Source organism: Suricata suricatta, chromosome 9 (assembly GCF_006229205.1).
Source record: "Suricata suricatta isolate VVHF042 chromosome 9, meerkat_22Aug2017_6uvM2_HiC, whole genome shotgun sequence".
In the NCBI taxonomy this organism is placed as follows: Eukaryota; Metazoa; Chordata; class Mammalia; order Carnivora; family Herpestidae; genus Suricata; species Suricata suricatta.
The window spans coordinates 105,388,181-105,407,071 of NC_043708.1; the positions used below are offsets into that span (position 1 = coordinate 105,388,181).

The 18,891-nt window shown below is 51.3% G+C and overlaps 1 protein-coding gene across 1 annotated transcript in view; it reads right to left on the minus strand.

Annotated features, from left to right (window-relative positions):
- The window catches only part of ITGA11 (integrin subunit alpha 11), a 104,806-nt gene that overhangs the window by 46,219 nt on the left and 39,696 nt on the right, over positions 1-18,891 (minus strand). The window contains exons 3-7 of the mRNA XM_029952261.1: positions 15,651-15,751; positions 11,349-11,440; positions 7,824-7,938; positions 5,001-5,128; positions 3,875-4,023 (exon numbers count right to left, since the gene is read on the minus strand). Of these exons, the coding sequence (XP_029808121.1) occupies positions 3,875-4,023; positions 5,001-5,128; positions 7,824-7,938; positions 11,349-11,440; positions 15,651-15,751 (585 nt within the window). The remainder of the gene's footprint in view (positions 1-3,874; positions 4,024-5,000; positions 5,129-7,823; positions 7,939-11,348; positions 11,441-15,650; positions 15,752-18,891) is intronic.

An 18,891-nucleotide genomic window follows, 5' to 3' on the forward strand; every position in this document is an offset into this window, starting at 1 on the left:
CTGGGGCACGGCCTGGGAATCAGTATTTTTCATTAAATGTTTTTAATGTTTTTATTCATTTTTTAAGAGAGAGAGTGAGCAGGAGAGGGGCAGAAAGAGAAGGAGACACAGAATCTGAAGCAGGCTCTAGGCTCTGAGCTGTCAGCACAGAGACCAACGCAGGGCTCAAACTCACGAACCATGAGTTCATGAGCTGAAGTCAGACTCCACCAATTGAGCCACTGAGACACCCAATCAGTATTTTTCAGAAGAAAGAATGCCTGGGTTGAGAACCACTTCCCCACATACTGAAAAGGTGACAGGCCTGAGTAATTCAACCCCCAAACAACACTAATCCCTAAAATACACATAATAACATCTGACAGAGTTCTGCTCTTTCCCATGAGGACTACTTTGATTCCATTTTGGGAACAATTAAATATCGAAGTCCATGACAAATATTCCTCTCTCTTGCTTTTTACTCTGTTTTGTGCCTGGAGCAGGTGCTTGGGCTGCCTTTGGGGCAGTCTAGCCAGGGGCAGGGGGCCTGGCATGCTGACCCACGATGCCGTGGAGGTGCTCTTGCAGCCAGCGACCCATCTCAGAAGCACAAAAACTGGTTCTGGAAACATCACGGGCTCTTGGTGGCTCTGTGGCCAGCCCTCCTTTAGACCATGAGGTTCTGAGTAGGACAGACAAGTAACGGACCAAAAGTCTGGCCCAGCATGTAGAATGTTCCAATAACAACCTAAAAACAAATGCCTCCCTTAGACTCTGTGTTGACTCCTCTGGGGTCTGACCCCTAGCATTGAGCCCTGTTCATTACTACACGGATCTCTTGTTACACGGAAGCTGATGAGCTGACATGCATGACTTAGATGTTGACGAATTCACAAAACCTGGAATATGTTAGTTCAGCGCATCTTGAAAGCTCCCAGTGAAGAGAAACAGGCTATCTGCCCTTCTCTCTCAGCGTTATGATATTGTGCACATGCTGACTTAAAGAAAAAACCCTCGGGGACACCTGGGTGGCTCAGTCGGTTAGGCGTCTGACTTTGGCTCAGGTCATGATCTCACGGTTTATGAGTTCGAGCCCCGCATCAGGCTCCCTGCTGCCAGTGCAGAGCCCGCATCAGATCCTCTGTCCCCCTTTCTCTCGGCCTGTCCCTCACTCACTCAAATATAAATAAATATTTAAAGAAAAAGAACCCTCAAATTTCAATATGAGCCTTGAACTGAAAGAGGCCAGCGGCACACTTGACATGATTACTTTGAACTTTGAGCTTAAGCCTGACCCAGTGGAGGAAGAACTCTGCTAGTTCCTCACAGAAGACTCTAGATGCTTCCATAAGCTCATGGAAGGATCAAGCCAAGACATGAAACTCCGTGTAAAAAAGTATGTCAGGGGAAAAACAGGTTTTATTATATATGGGGTCAAGAAAATTTTCAGGTTCATATTTCCATACAGTAGAATTGTGTGCATATCTGTATGCATTTGTAATGGGGTAAATATTGACAAGAATCATCAGATTTAAAATTGTGATCTCCTACTGAGTAAAAAGACTTGGATTTATTCCTTTGTAAATCAGATTATAAGTTCCTTAAGAACAATAAGGGCCTTATACCTATAACAGTTCCTGTGAACCTGGAAGCCAGAGGATCTATGGAAAAGTAGGCCATATCATGTCTCCTTTCTGCTCAAAATCTTCATTGGCCCCCATTTCTCTGCAGTCTTGAGAATGGCCCATCAGCCCATCGTAATCTGGCCCTTTCATCCTTCTGTCCTTCCAAACCCTTCCTCCTGCTTGCTCCCCTCAACAAAAAGTGTTGAGTGAATGATGATGGAATGAAGTCATTATCCCCATGGCCCCCAAGCCATACATGACTGTTAGATCCACTTTACGTGCATATCTGATGAAAACACTGTCAAGCCTCAGACCTTTCAGTGGCCAGTCATGGTTGTTTTAGCTATGACATTGGCACTCTCATAACCAGCCTCCAATACCCCCAGCCCCGACACGAGTCCCACGCCAATGTGAAAAGGCTCTAAACATAAGCATTCCTTGACTTTCTCCCCCCTTCTACCCTTGGCCGGGTGGAATGTCTCCTTTCCACCTTTCCTGATTAAATCCTGGGGTCTTCCTAGGACAAGCCAAATGCCAGCCCCTCTTGGCAACCCTCCCTTGGATCCTACTCTCTTATCCTTTCTGATGCTTTTCAGAGTTTCCCTACTGGGCCAGGAGCCACAGATTGCCATCTCTGAGAACCCCTCAAGTCCATGGCCTGGCTCTTCGTACTTTTGCAGGTACACAGAAAAAAATGCATTGTATATAATCGAGGAGAGCAAACATCTTCCCTTAAAACACACCCCATGTAATTTGGCGCTTGGCAGGCTGAGAAGATCAGATTTCAAACCTCAGTTGAGGTACAGACTGCATAGCTCACTGGTGCACCTGAGTCATGACTGGTTCCAACTGTTTGCTGGATCACACACTCATAACTGATCTGGGGGTGGTTGGCTGCATCCCTGGATGGGCCACTTAGTTCACGCTGAGGAAGCGATAGCTCAGTGGGCACGGGCTTCCTCTGTTGCCCCAGCCATTTCACAAGGGCCTGCTGGGGGCCCCAGGGACTCATTCCAGTGACAGTCAAAGAGCAAAATGGCCCACTCCTTGCAAGGATGAGTAAAAGCCATCCCCAAGCAGAGAGAGGTTCATTTAGGAAAAAAGTTTGAGCAAGTTTTATCAGCAAACAGAACCCGTAACTTAATTATAAAGAATTGTAAGGTTAGAAAAAACGTAATCATTTGACCGTATAAAATTGTGTGACTCCTAAGTAGCTCTCACATTGCAGAATTCTGTGAAACACATCAGCTAAACCTCTGTGAGGTGGGATTGTAAGAGAATGGGCCTGAGGTGTCACTGGATGTAGCAGAACTCATATTGGCAGGTGTAATATTTATATATTTAAAATCTATATGCTTTAGGACTGCAGGCCTCAGATTGAAAGATCTTGGGGAATTGCTGCTAAAGTCACTCACGGATCTCAGTGAAGGTGAGCACAACATTCTGAGCAATGGCAGCCCCGCTGGAGTCAGCACAAAGCCATCTGTAAGGGAGCTGTCTAGACGCAACCTTCATCATCATTGTGAGTGAGTTCTGGTGTGATTTTTAAGGAGGCAGCCTCCTTACTCTACAACCTCAGAAGTTAGACTTAACGATGCTCCTCACAATCCACTGATGACAGGCACTCCACAGGAAGATTCTGCCCTCACGGAACCTACACACACTTTTTATAGGGTCTCCATGGCAGAGCCCATCTCCCGTAGTTGTTTGCAACAATACCACTCATCCCGAACGTTCTGTGATGTGACCTCGCCATTCCTCCATCAAGAGGAAGAATCAAATTTTCTTCCCCTAGAATCCGGGCTGGCCTTAATGACTCACTTTATCAACAGAAACCAGCAGAGGTTACATCCAGAACTCTGAGGGCTAGGTCATAGGCAATCTCAGAGTTCCTGTTTGGGCCTTCTGGAAAGCTCTCTTGCAATACTCCCTCTCAGAGCACCTTTGGGTGCTCAGGTTGCCAGCCCATACTGAGCTCCCAGCCAACCGCCAGCCACCTGGGGGCGCCATTTTGGATGTCCAGTCCAGTCAACCCCTCAGAAGACATCAACCCCAGCTGACACACCAGACTACCTCACAGGAGAGACGCCAAGAGAGAATTGACCAGCTGAGCCCAGCCAACCCCCAGAAATTTGAGGGGTTAATAAATTATTGTCTCGAGCCATGGAATTTTGTATAGGACTGTCATACAGCAATAGGTAACTAGAACAGTTATCTGAGATTTAAGTAAATTATTATTATTTCTATTTTATTAGGTTTTTTTTTTGTACCGAGCAAATTCAATGCCAAATGCCGTCCGGGTCTCTGTTCCTCCTCTCTGGTCAATGTGGCTGGCGGCTTCTACCACATCTTTCACAGACCTGTAGTCATTGAGGTGAAATTCATGTACTGCGTCTTCTCCATACTGGACAACCCCGACCTGCAGGGCAGGGGAAAGGACGTCAGAACATCATGACCCCCGAGAGCTGGACCTCTGGCTCCCCGGAGTCATCACTCTGCCTGTGACTGTTCGGGAGTGAGGAGGACGGGAGAGAAACTGGGAAGAGGAAAGCTCTGGGAATGAATGGATGGCTTGGTGAGACAGGTGGAAGGTGCGTTTCGAGAGGGGAGGCTGTGATTTTAAAGCAAGGCCCAACAGACTGTGTTTCTTGCTGGAGCACAGAACTGAAGCCTAAAATATTAGGAGCAATGTAGCTGAGGGCCATGGCATTTTTCACCAAATGCTGAAACTAAGTTTCCTTAAAACTTAGAAGGGGTTCTTTTATCCCCAAGGCTGATAAGATATAGACAGTACCCATAGCCTCAAAGTAAACAAAAAGCCTTAAAAGACTTACAGTAGGACTAGAAGGAGAAAGCCTTCCTGTTGGATGGGCCCTAAGCTTATCTGCTGCCTTCCCGATGCTGCACATTCCCCCACGATACCCTAAATATGGTCTTCCCGTCATGGGGAAGTCATTGCTTCACGAGGACGCCCACTCCCTTTTTAACAGCTGTAATCGTTACAAAATAATTTCCTAGATTGACTTGAAATCTGCCTCCTGTACCTCCTATATGTCAGTTGGCCATGAGGTCCCCCCGAGCCTTCTGTCAAGATCAGTCCTCCCCTGTGCCTCACTCAGCACGGTTCTACTTGACCTTTCCTGCCTTCACTCTACCTGGTTACCTGGTTAAAGTCTTTCTTAATAAGTGGCACCTATCCGGGAAGATAGGTTTGACCAGTGAAGTGGAGCCTCCCCCCACTGTCCCCGGATGTGTCCTGGGCTCGGGGCCTGGCGCAGGCCCTTGCACCCACACCTTGCCAGCACATGCAAGGATGCTCTTCATGCCCCAGGGCGGTGTCTTGCATCAGTTTGGGGAGCCCTGTTCGGAGGAGGACAGGGTCCCAGAGACGCTCACCTGGATCTGCCCAGGGCCGATGTAAAACTTCTTTAGGATGTTGATGAGGAAGTGCTGAACCTCCACCCAGGGGTAGATGCTGTTGGAACCATCCAGGACAATGACGATGTCCATGTAGGTCTGGCACCCTGGAAAGTGGGGACACGGTCAGGGCTGCCCAGTGAGTCAGCATCTGTTTTCAGTCTCTGATCCTCCAGATGGGGGCACAAAGGACAACAGAAGAGGAACGCTGTTATATGTATATAATTCCTTACCTGGGGAGCTGTCCTTGGGCTAGTGGTTGGTTTGGGCAACAGGAATGACAAGCCCAGGAATTCCTGGCTCTGCTCAACCACTCTGTGCTGGCTGTTTGAACCGAGCTGAAGTGCGGCCTGATTGCCTCTGCCCCCAGCTGGGTTAATGTCCTGCCCAGATCAGAAGCCCCCTGTTGTTTGTTTTACTGTCATGGGCAGGCTGCACTTACCACATTTAGTCTAAATGAGTGAGTTTCACTTTTTAGGAGAGCGGTACGGTGTGCTGGCTAAGACTGTGGGACCCCACATCAGACTGCCTGACTCCTGGCTTGGCGGAGCACTAGCGGTGTGACCTTGCACAAGTCACCTGACCTCTCAGGTCAGTTCTCTGCTGTAAAACAGGTGTGATGATAGGAGAGGGTCGCCATGAGGAACTCGGGAGACACGGCTTCTAAAGAGCTGAGCACAAAGTCAGGAATCTTAACTGGTCCTCTTTTAATTTTTTCTATTTTTTTTTTAAAGCAAACTACTTTGGGAATGTGACAATGACATCATCAGGCCACACATTTGTGTATTTATCTCTGCTCTGAGCATAAAGCTTTCTCTATATTCTTGTAATTTTAATACCGAGTTAAAACGAACAATAAACACCGACAAAGAAACGCTAGTAACCGTAACAAGTGAAAAAACTTCTTTTAAAATAGAAATAACTTCTTTCTCTTTGGGAACAATTGGAATTACTTTGCAATTAGTTGCTCCGATGTGATGTGGTATATACCACATGACACTATATTATATCGTATGGAAATATTGGGTATCTGCTGACTTTTACTGGGAAATTTTCACATTTATAACAACTACTTTATAGTGAGATAGCAGAAGCCTTTTATGTGTTAACAATTCCAGTAGTTCCTGTATCCTGAAGGTGTGCTCTGATGAAGTCAGTGCCCACCAGAGACAAGAAGGTGCTGGCTTTGAACCTGGTGACCGTTGCAGGCTCTGTTTGGGAAGGCATTTTAGAAGCATTTGGGTGACTTGGAGGCTCAGAATCACCTCTGCTTCAGAGTTGTACATTCCTGTGTCCACCTGCACGCCGTGTGCAGTGTGCGATGCCCAGTCCTCCTGGGCTGACCGCACCAGATAGCTGTGTCCTTTTCCAGGCCGGCTTTAGCTCCGTGCCTGTGGACCTAGCAGCTGTGCGGTGCTGGTGGCCACGGCAGTGACTGAGACAGAAATTCCTTAATCAGGGGAGTTCCCAATCTAGCGCTAGGAACCAGGTTTTTATTTTTAAGCCATCTTTTTTTATTAGAATGTATTTCTTATTTCTTATTTCTTTCTTGTATCGCACATTTTTCTTTGGAAGCATTCTGGAAAGAACTTTGCTTTAGATCTGTGGTTCTTAAACAGGGCGGAACACTCCAGTGAACACACACACACTCACACACACACATCCTGGGGCTTGTCCCAGACCTACTGAGTTAGAGCCTCTAAAGGGGGTGCCCTGGGATCTGTGTCTGATAAACTCCCAGTCAGATGAGCAGGATGGTCACATGTTGGCCTGCGGTGAGGTTCCCTGTCCACAGCTCATGGGACTGACCTTGGCCCCCTCCCCAGCCGAGGCGCCTCCTTTGGGAGCACAGACTCAACACTTTCTCCTCACCCTTAAAGGAACCACTTTGCAGCTCCTCAATGGCTGATGCTCCTGCCCCCGCCACCAAGCACCATCCTTCCATCTCTGATTGGGCCCTGTTTGCAGGGCTGGCTTCTGTTAGCCAGAGGTGCTAATCCCCTCACCCTCAATAAAACGGTTAGCAGCTGCTTGGGTGACGGTATTCAGCCCAGAGGAAACAGTGAGGCTGAGAGCCAAGCAGTTTGGGCTTGCGGGAGACAAGGTCTGAATACTTTTTCCCCAGATTTTCTTGTCGGGTGGGGAGTTAGTGGGAGGTTTTGTGTTCCTTGAGGCTCTGGGCAAGCTGGGTGGAGCTTCCTGATATCCAGGAACACCAGTTAGAGGGGACTGTTACAAGGGATATTTCTGTTTTCCTTGGCCTTCCACTTACAGGCACCTGCACTGCATAACATCAGAGGGCACCATTCACAATGTAGTCTAAGTGAACAACGTCCCCAAAGTTGTGCTGTGCACAGCTTGCCTGCTATACATGGTGGCCCAGCAACCTCTTCCCCACTCTCAGTGGGTTGCGGTGAGCCTCTCTGGTTGCCAGGGCTGTCTTCATAACCTCTGGGTGACCGGAGGTTCCATCACTCTGGTGGGTAACCCGCAGGTTCTGCGGCAGGGCGGGACTAACCCGCAGGTTCCGGAGCAGGGCAGGACTAACCCGCAGGTTCCGGAGCAGGGCGGGACTAACCCGCAGGTTCTGCGGCAGGGCGGGGCTAACCCGCAGGTTCCGGAGCAAGGCGGGACTAACCTGCAGGTTCCGGAGCAGGGCGGGGCTAACCCGCAGGTTCTGCGGCAGAGCGGGGCTAGAGTCCCAGTGCTGCTTTGTAGCTGCTGGGTGGTGGTGATCAGAGCTCAGGGCCTCCTGTGACTGTCAGCCACTCAGCAGAGATCTGCAGATTTGAAGCTACTTACTCTGGAGAGCTGGGGCCACCGTCTTGGAGAACCTGAAGTTGGAGTTGACTCTGGAACACATCCCTGTGGTGTAGTAGGAACTCCCACACTCGTGAGACCAAAGGGGGCTGCAGGCCTGTGAAGCAAGGTCCAGAACCCCCAGTCAGTTGGGGGTCTTGGGGAGAAAGTGACCAGGCCCAATAGCCTTTGGCCCAGCCCAACCTCCATGACCCAAAGCATCCTCTAACTGTTGGTACTCCGAGGACTTAGAGAGTCTTCTTGGAGTCTAACGGAATTCTCTCTTGCCATAATGTGTTCTAGTTCCCTTGGTTTCAGGTGAAATAGAACAAAACTAATTTTAGACTCCTCCTTTGTTGTATTTTCAAGGACTCTTGCATGGAACTCTGTTCCATTATCTAGAGTTCTGACTCTACATTACCAGCCTACCTCACCCATCACACAGGATCGTCCAGGGGAGTGGACCCTTCAAGGTCACTAGAAGAAACCTCTCTGTTTGAAGAGGTCACCTGAACATCTTTACTAAAAAGACTTCCAGGTCCCAATAACATGCCCATGGCTCTTAGTGGGGAAAGAAAAAATAATGTTTCTGCTTTTCTTCTGAAATTTGCTACCCAAAACATTGATGTCAGCTCCTGATTTAAAGACTGATAAGTCCTCAGAGTCAGGGTCATTAAAAATGAAAGCCCAGCTCCATGTCTCCATTTTTTGCACTGGTGCCAGGAAACCCAAGAGTAAATTTTGTGCTGTAATTTCCTTTGGTTTGGAAAAATAATTATTCCACTTCTAATCCCTTTCTTTAATTCACTTTCTGTTTTTACTCAGATTTTTAAAGTTTTGTTTTATCTGTGTCCTTTGTTGAAGCTGTAGTAAATTACTTATGGAAGTAGGGGGAGAATAAAGAACAGGAGGGTAGGTGAAGGATGATGGCTAGAGGGATGGATGGATGGGTGGATGAATGGAAGAATGGATGATAGGTCGAGGAATAGGTGGATAAATTATGGACAGTGGGTAGATGGATGATGGACAGATGGATAGATAGATGGATAGTATGGGTGGATGGGTGGGTGGGTAGATAGATGATGGATGGATGGATGGATGATGGTGGATGGGATAGATGGATAGGTAATGGATGGGTGGGTGGGTAAATGGATGGATGGATAGGTAGATAAATAATGGATGTATGAGTATGTGGGTAAAAGATAATGGATGGATGGAGGGGTAGATAGATGATGGATGGAAGGGTGGGTGGGTGGATGGATGATGGATTGGTGTAGGAAGGGATGGATGGAAGGATGAATGAATAGATGAATGGAGAGATAAATAATTGGTTGGGGGATGGACTGATGAGTGAAGAATGAATGATGAATTAATGAGTGAATGAGTGAACAAAAGTTGCTTTTTATGGAGTGCCTGGGTAGCTCTGTTGGATAAACATCCAACTCTTGATTTCAGCTCAGGTCATGATCTTATGGTTTGTGAGATTGAGCCCCACATCAGGCTCTGCGCTAACAGTGAGGAATCTGCTTGGGCTTCTCTCTCTCCCTCTCTCTCTGCTCCTCCCCCTGCTCACACTCTCTTTTTCTCTCAAAATAAATAAACAAACATTTTATAAAAGGATTCTACTTATCAACTAGGGACTTAACCAACCCACAGATGCTCCAGAGGGTGTATCACACCAGCCTTCTCAGGCTAACATCCCACCTTGTGAAGTAGGTGAAATCAGGGTGGTAGGAGCATGACAAGCAGCCTCAGAAGGAAAAAGAGTAGCCACAAAGCCCCTGACAGGTCTGTGTGTGGACAGGACCTAGGGTCCTGTCTGCCCTTGGTTGGGATGGTGAAAGGCTGCGGGCCAGCCATACACCAAGGCATCTCGGGACTGTCCCTGGCAGGGCTCTCCTCAAGCCCCTGAGTCATCTCTATGCCCTGGTGTCTAGTGCTTCACCCCCTGGATGTCCCATCTGTCCACAGAAATGTTCTGTTGGACAAGAACAAAGAGTGACACAAGCCCTCCTATCTTAAAATGAGTGACTCATTTTATTGGGCTTTCCGAGTAGTTCGCTGAAATCCTCTCCTTTAGCCATTTCTAGAACTATCAGTCCCAGTAGGACCCTGTTTTGAATCCCTGGCATTGCCCAACTTGCGGTGGCAGGAAACAGGCAGTGCCCACCGTGATGCCACCTACACTTGGTGGCTGTGTGCACAGTGCGTGTGCACGCACTCGCCTGGGCAGTGCAGGGGCCTCTGAGAGCAGCCGTTTCCGCCCCAGCATCATGTTTACACTACTCGTGGCCCATCAGCTCCCCCCTGCCCAGCATGTAAGCCCCGAGAGGACATGAGCTCTGTCAACTGCTGACTCCCCAGTGCCCGGCCTCATGGATGATGGCTGGGTGGCTGGATGATGGATGTGCATCGTAAGTGCTCAAAAAGTTACTATTTAAATGAATAAGTGTCCCCACCACTTCAGTGCATGTACCCCCTCTGCTTTCTTCCTTGCTCACACCCATTCTCTTCTTTATTTTATTCATCTATTAAAAAATTTTTTTTATTTAATGCTTTTTTATTTATTTTTGAGATACAGAGAGAGAGGGAGATAAAGAATGTGAAGCAGTCTCCAGGCTCTGAGCTAGCTGTCAGTACAAAGCCCGACGCCGGGCTCGAACCCACAAACCGTGAGATCTGACCTGAGCCGTAGCCAGCCGCTTAACCGACTGAGCCACCCAGGCAACCCTCATCTATTTTTTAAACATTTATTCATTTTGAGAGAGAGAGACACAGACAGAGTGCAGGCAGGGGAGGGGCAGAGAGAGGAGGAGCTGAATCCAAAGCAGGCTCTAGGCTCTGAGCTGTCAGCACAGAGCCTGATGAGGGGCTCGAACTCATCATGAACTGTGAGATCATAACCTGAGCTGAAGTCAGATGCTCAACCAACTGAGCCACCCTGGCGCCCCTGTTGTCTTTAAAAGCAAATTGAACACCTCCTCCAGAAAGCCTTCCCATCTAACCCTGCCCAGTGCAGGTGGCCCGTCACTCTGTCTCTCTTCCCTCTGTTGTAGTAAATCTGTGCTTTCTCATTTGTGGCTTCCCTTCAGAGTCTTCTTAGGGTCTGTGGTGTGTCCTGTTTCTCTGATCGAACGTGGAGCATGGATTTGGGCTCTGCCTCAGAAATCTGGCTTTCCAGGAGGGGGAGGCCCCCATCACACCGCTGGCTGTCTTTATTGATTCCCGTTCCTTTCAGGCTGTCCGCCCCCCATCCCTGAGGGTCTGCACACAAAAGAGCTCAATGCATTTTCCTGCCCGGGATCGTTCCCCTCAGAAGCAGAGGGCACAGCTGGCAGAAAGGCACCGGCGGGAAGCAGTGGGGGCGCTGTTCCCTGAGCGTGTGGATGGGCAGCCTGGTGGGGAGGGCGTGCATGTGTGTGTAAGGACCTGTGAACTTACCCCCTGCCTCTCCTGGCCCCAACCAGGGGGTCCATGGGGGCAGGAGGGGCTGGGGCTTGGAGAGAGGGTGGAGGGGGTGGCTCTTACCAGGAAGCTGTTGTCCTTGGGGTTGGTGGCCAGGCTCAGGCCGAGGCGCATGTTGTCCTTCCGCTCAGACACGTTGGACAGAGTGACCCTTCCTGGGGTGGGAGGGAGAAGCTTAGCCTGCAGCACCATCCCCACCCTGGCCCCGGAGCCCGCCGCTGCCGTCAGCCACCAGACGTGTTTGTGGCAGGGTCAGGGGCGGGCAGAGTCCTCCCCTATTCCCCCTGCCCCTCTGGAGCCCTCCCTCGCCTGCACGTCCATGCAGCCCTTCATGGGCTTGCCTGGACATGGTTTTATTCCTCACAATTCCCTGAGAGATGAGGAAACTGAGTCTCAGAGAGGCCAAGCAACCTGCTCACGGTCACACAGTAAGCACAAGGCAGAACTTTCCATGGCCTTACCCAGCGTCTGTCCTCCTCCAGACATCTGACTGGTCACTAGCGTTCCTCATGTGCCCTTCCCAGAGCACTTGACTTAGGCTGGCTTCCTCTCTGCAGTGTCCCCTCCACATCTGCCCACAAGCCAGCCTGCTACCAAAACTTAGGGGTCCTCCTTGCGACCCTGCCTCTCTGCTCACCAAATAAACTGACACAGGATATCCCGTTCTCTCGTGGGTAGCAAGAGCCCTCTACAGGTGTGTGAGGTCTTGCCAGAATGTCATTCTGTGGCTGGCCGCCGAGAGAGCTCACTGGGCAGGGTCATCAGCTGAGTGTTGTGAGAGAGTTGCGGCAGAACAGAACCGCTCAACAAAATTCTCTTACGGTTTTACTCAGTAATGTCCCAGGCCACTGAAGGGAAGGAAGGAAGCTTGAATTCCCCATAGTGTGATGGGGCTCAAGTGGATGTGGATGTGTGCGTGTGTGTGTGTGTGTGTGTGCACGTGCGTGCCTGTGTGTACGTGTATGGGCACGTGACAGAGGTAGAGTTTAGGGGAAAGTGAGCCAGGCATTTCATGAAACCCAGAGCAGGTCAACCTTCATGTACTGTGAGCAGCAGCTAGATGTCTTCCCTGCTGACCTCCAAGGACTTGGTGGCCTCCACCGAGAATGGTTTGTTAGATTAGCTTCATGGGTGACTGGATGTGTGAAGAGGGCACAAGCCAGCAGCGGCGGGGGCTGGGGGCCGTGGCAGTTGTGTTTATTGTTGTTGTTTCTCTTCAGGTTCCCTCAGTTTGTAGTGAGGCTCCTTTTGGAGTCCAGTCCCTCTTGGGACTGTGTCACGAGTGACCGGGATTGTTTTGTTCTGTCCGTAGAAGCCAGAGAGAAAAGTAGTAATGACCCTGTGCTTTCATAATGCCTGTTATTTGCAAAGTACCATCTACATGGGACCTCCCAGGACTGCCTCTTGGTCCAGGGCCGCCCCGACGTCAACATTTCCATTTAACAGATGAGGAAATGGAGAGGCAGAGAGGGTCAGTGACTTCTAGAAGGTCACTAGCTGGTCAGTGGGAAGTATGGGGCCTCGAAGTCAGGCCGTGCCCTGTTACATCCTGAGCCGTTCCGTCTCTCGGCAGGGCTGCGGCGGCAGTGAGGTGGTCGTGAGAAATCCGGAGAGGGAGCTTGAAGCCCTGGGCAACTTCTGCCGCTCAGGGGCGTGGGGAGTTCTGCCCTGCATTTGTGTCAGAGGCACGCCCTCCCTCGCTCTCCCCATGCCCTGTCTCCCTCCTCCTGGTCTCAGTGATGGAGGGGCGACTGCCCACCCGGAAGCAGGTGAGCTTAGTAAGGAAGACCCCTGGGGTTAGAAAGATTTGGGCTTAAGTCCTGCTTTTGCTGCATATGGGCCTCAAGGATGTGGGGCAGCCGCCTCCCTCTCTTGGGGCTCAGGTCGCCCCTCTCTGGACAGGAGAGAGTAACGTCTTTGTCAGTGGGACTGAGGACCCTGGGGCACAAGCCCCACCTCACACAGAACCTGCCTTCCAGAATCACCTCGGCTGCCTGAGAGCCTCTGTCCTTCATTAAAACCCCGACTTCATCCAGGTGTCGGGAAGAAAAGTGCCAGCGATTGGCTTTTTCATACTGAGTTGTGAATGTCTGCCACCCACTTAGCCTTCCCTGGAGAGAGAAGAAAGAACATTCCTGGCTTGGTGAGGCTCATGGCCTGGAAAGGCCGTAGGAAAACCCAGGACTCCGGTTTCCCAGCCTAGCGTTTTCCACTGTGGGGTAAGCTGACAGATGGTCCTCCTGCTGTCCGCGTTCTCCTCAGTGCAAGGGAAAGGAGCTCTCCTCAAATGCAGGGCCTCTTGGTGGGTAGGTTTCCTCCACCCTGACTGCCTTTGCTGCCACCACCTCCCAGCTTGGGCCCCAGTTCAGGAATGTTTTCTAGGGTCTGATGGCTTCGTGGCTCTCACTGCCAGCAGGAGCTCCTCCTCCTTTCAAGGAAATAGGATCCACCCTGGAAGCCGGAGCAGTAGAAAACACTAAACGATGGGTTGATGGGTTCGTGTGTTCTGTGTCCCCACCTGGACCAGGAGCTCCTGGTGCTTATCCCTGAGCTCAGAGCTTGTCCCTCCACCCCCCTCCTCCTTCCTTCTGCCCCAGACACTCATCCCTTCTTTCTGTGCTCCAACAGAGTAAGCTCATCCCCACCCCAGGGCCTTTGCACTGGCTCTCCTGCTGCCTGACAGCTGCTCTGGCTCCACCTGACACCTCGCCTGACAAGCTGTATGACCCTGGGACCGTTGCTTCCTCTCTCTGGCCTCAGCTTTGCTCATCTGTAGAATGGGGGGCAGTGCCTGTGACTGGGGGCATTGAAGTCGCCATCAGACCTTTGCTCAAATGTTACTGTTTAAAGAGGCCTCCCCCGACCACCTTGCTAAGGTAGAACCCCCTCCCCGCCTCCTCCCCACCCAGCCTCTCGTTTCACAGCGCCCTGGGTCATCACACAGCATTCATCCCTACTTATGGCATATCCTCTCTGTCGCTACTGCTTCCCAGTTTGTCTGCTTGCTTGTTGTTCCCTCCCAGCCGAGCTCTTGGCTTCGTGTTTCCCTGCTGCATCCCCAGAAACTAGCAAGGTGCTTGGCACATACAAGGTGCTCAGAAAAGGCTGGGGACATGTTAGACCTGGAACGAATCCTAGGGTCATCGAGTCCACCCTCCTCCCCTTACACGTGGGCACACAGTGGCTCAGAGAGAGGACGTGCGCTCCCTGTGGACACGTAGCCAAGAAACCGTAAAGAAGGAACCCGGCTTGTTTGGGAGGCCTGTGCCTTCAGGGTGGTGATGACTGGGTTCCGTGAGCCGCCAGCCTGGCCCCTGCCTCCTGAGCCTGTTTCCTCACTGAAGTCTGGGCCCCGGCTGTGCTGGGGTTTGAACTTCCCACCCACCGCGCTGACGCAGATGTGGACAGCTTCCGGCACCGTGGGACGGGACAGCTGGCCGCTGTGGGGAATCTGGGTTCTGGGGCTTTCTCTCTGATGCAGACCTTCTCATCCATCTGTGTGTCTCTTGAAGCTCTGCTGTCTCCCCCACCAGGCCCTCGCTGCCTCCCTTCCCCTGCCCAGGGAGACCCCACCCCGCTGTGTAGGGCAGAGGCCACCTCCCCAGGAGTCAGGGAGGCCAAGGGGCCCCGCCCTGGGAAAGGCTTGTCCTCTATGGGAGGGTTGGAGTAGCGGCTTCTCAGCCCAGAGGGAATTTGTGCTCCCTTCTGAAAGCGACGTGATGGCCCAGCCACTGTCCAGTGTTGAGGACCAAGAGGAAGTGCTTTGTAGGATCAGCATGCGTGTGCTTTAATGGATGAACACGTATGTGTACACACTCGCACACACGGATCGTACTAAGACTCTTCACTGAGGACCAGGCCTTCATTTCAGAAAGGCAGTGCTGCTTTACTGTGGGCTGTCTGGGAGGGACACGTGGCCTTGGTCCTTATTAGCTAGGTGACCCTGGGCAGGTCCCCCATCGTGTATGGTTGTTGAGGGGATTAAACGAGTCAAAACTCCTCAAAGTGCTTAAAGCAGTGGCTGGTGAAGATTATGTAAGATATATGAATACTGGCTATTCTGGTTGCAAAGTCAGAAAGAAGACGGGAAATGTGTTTCCTCTGCTGAGAGTGGAAACCTCGAGTTGAGGGCTGTGGATGAGTCAGTAAGAGCAACGGCCTGGAACACGGGGGGCCTGAGTTTGAATCCTAGCCAGCCCCTAACAAGCTGTATGATCCTGGGAACATTGCTTCCTCTCTCTGGCCTCAGCTTTGCTCATCTGTAGAATGGGGGCAGTGACTGTGGGCATGGATGTGCTTTTTAAAGACTGTCCCACCCCAGACAATGGTTGGCCTCACTGTGGAGAGACCAGTGGCCCACGTTACCCAGGTTGAGCTTGGTGCAGTTCCCGTGGGTCAGCGGACACTTGTACACGTCTCCTGTCTTCTGGTGGCCATTGGTTTCCAATGGAGCGCCCACGACCAGCCTGGGAAGGAAGAGAAGACAAGTAAAGACCAACCCTGGAGGAGGTGCTCCTTGCTGGCAAAGGATGGAACCCGGAGGGCAGTGCTGAGGTGCGGTGGGGAAGGTGAGAGGAAATCCTGGAAGAGTGAGCACATGTATACCCCACCCCCAATGTAGACCTTTGCCTCCCAGGGAGAGGGACACTGCGTATTCAGCATGAAGCCATGGGGTCGGTGACCTACTCAGGATCTAGAGATACAAAGATGAAGGCCACATGGGCCCTGTTATAAATGAGCTGGAGGTAGTCTTTGGAGAAGAGGTCAGGGCAGACATCCTGGAGGAGGTGTGCTTGGGCTGGTCTTCATGGATGATCAGGAGTTTGCTGAACAGTGGGAGGGTGGTAATGCTGGTCATAAGGCAAAGAATGATGATTTTGGAGCCAAGGAGTCTTGACCATGTGTCAAGACTACCGTCCACAGGTAGTGACACATTCCTCACTTTATATGACAGTTTTTCAGCTGGTGACCCAAGGGCTGGGGCATGGTGCACAGTGGTCATTCCTGGCTGCCCCATGCCACTGAGGTTTTGCTCAGGGTGGGCAAGGCAGCCAGTGGGGCTAAAAGGTGGCCAGGAGCAGTCACCCAGCTGGGCCCTCTGCCTTGAGCCTATGCCTCTGTGCCCTTATTTGGAAAGAGGGTCTTGGCAGTTTGTTTTTTAAATTTTATCTTTTTTTAATGCTTATTTATTTTTGAGAGAGAGAGAGAGAGAACACACACAAGCAAGGGAGGGGCAGAGAGAGAGGGAGACACAGAACCTGAAGCAGACTCCAGGCTCTGAGCTATCTGTTGGCACAGGGCCCAGCACGGGGCTCAAACCCACAAACCGTGAGATCATGACCTGAGCCGAAGTCGAATACTTAACCTACTGAACCACCCAGGTGCCCCCTTGGCAGTTGTAATTAGGGATCTCAAAATGAGGTCATCCTGGATTGGCCAGGGGGCCCTAAATCCAGTGACAGGTGTCCTCAGAGGAGAAACATAGAGGAGAGACCCAGAGCGATGAGAAAGCCATGTGTAGATGGAGGCAGGGCTGGGAGGGATGCAGCCACACGCCAAGGAACGCCTGGGTCAGCTGGAAGCTATTAGAGGCAAGGAATCTCTCCGAGATCCTTCCGAGGGAGCACAGCCCTGCCCACACCTTGATTTAAAAAAATTTTTTTTTAATGTTTTTTATTTATTTTTGAGAGACAGAGAGAGACAGCGCGAGCAGGGGAAGGTCAGAGAGAGAGGGAGACAAAGAATCTAAAGCAGGCTCCAGGCTATGAGCTGTCAGCACAAAGCCTGATGTGGGGCTTGAACCCACAAACCGCGAGATCATGACCTGAGCTGAAGCTGGACACTTAACAGAATGAGCCACCCAGGGGCCCCCACACCTTGATTTTAGATGTTTGGTCTCCAGAACAGTGAGCGAAGAGTTTCTGGCCATATAAACCTTGCCCTCTGTGCAGATTTGTTACGAGCCCACTGGAAAGTAATACACCTTGCTTACACGCACACATATTTTGAGAGAATAGTGACCAGTCCCTCCTGACCTGGGCAAGCCCTAGCAGTGCCACCTCCCCAGGCCCCATCCTTACAGCTCCGCTAACCCCCTCTGAGCCTCATGTCCAGCTCACCAGACAGTAGCAACATCGGGGGCGGCCCCGGGAGGCAGCCGGACCCCCAGCGCAGATGTAAGATGCAGCCCTGAAAGCAGGCACGGTTTCCTTCCACCTGTTCACCCTGTTGGCACTGCCTGCCTGCCTCTGGCGCATCTGGAACCTTGTAGGCCCCCAGTCCTGTTCTCAGCCAGCAGCTGCCTCCTCTGCTCCGGCCTGAGCGCTGACAGTGGCCTGAGAACGGAGCCCTCGCAGGGACAGCTGAAGCGCCACAGCTCACACATGGCCCTCGAGGTCTCCCCGACCCTGAGGCACAGGCAGTAGACGTCTGTGGAGCTGAGGGCTCAGGGGCAGGTGAGACGCTGGCACAAGGGGACGGTTCTGGACCCCTGCTGTCCTAGCAGCTCCCCATCCCTGGCAACGCTGCCCAAAGAAGCAATCGTGTCTTCTGACTTATCACGGTAGAGAGGGGACTGCCTGGAGGTTCAGGCTCCCCAGGACTCCAGAGGCTTCTGGTGGTCAGATTAGCCACTGCCCCCTCCCTCCCCCCGGCCCCACTCCTGCCCACTTCTCTCTGAGACCGAGAAAGAGAGTGAGGTCTGAAGTGGGGGTTAACAGAGCCCTGCTTGAAATTAGAGTTTATGAAATAAGAGCTGAGGTTTCTCCCCTGGGAACCAGATAATGACAGATTCTAAATATATCTGCTTATTAAGCATGCCTATTTTTGACCAGCAGGAATTAATTGGACCCATAAAATCTGTTTGTCTAGACGACGTGATTTTTGGCTACTTAATTCTGTGAGCGATTGTGTGGTTAAGGCTGCTCCATTCTTTCCAGCAAGGCAGGGGAGTGGACAGAGAGAGACAAAGACAGAGAGAGACAGAGAGATAGAGATGACAGACAGAGAGAGACAAAGAGAGAGTGGGAGAGGGAGGGACAGACAGAGAGGGAGGTAGGGAGCTATCAGTAGGTGGAGCTTGGGCTCCGACTTGCTCTCCAGGCTGCTTTAGTTTTCAAGGTCAACCTGATACAAGCCCAAGTCTTTCCAGAGGAATGCACTCACCACTGCCTGGTGGGGAGTGCTTTCTGGAAAGAGTGCCTTTGAGGCCCACCTTGTAGGACATTCTGGGAGAACCAGGCACAGCAAGTTGTCCATCAAACCATGGCCATCTGCTGGAAAAGCCATCCCCATGTGTCTTCTAGAAAACATCCCAGCAGCCTGACAAAGTGGACTCCTCACGACTCTGCCCATTTTGTGGAGTGGAACTTTGAGCCCTCAGCGGCCTGCTTGGTGGGGCCCCCAACACAGGAAGAGAGGCCTTTGGGCTGAGATTGTAGGAGTCAGGGTTTCATCCTAGTTTGGCCATGCAGCAAGTCACTGAACTTTCCGGATTTTAGTTTTCTTGGCCATGAAGTGGGGTTAACCACCTGCACTGATCCACACCATCACTGATGGAAGTCATACATGTTTGAAGTCACTGAGAGACAGCAGGGATGTATCTGAG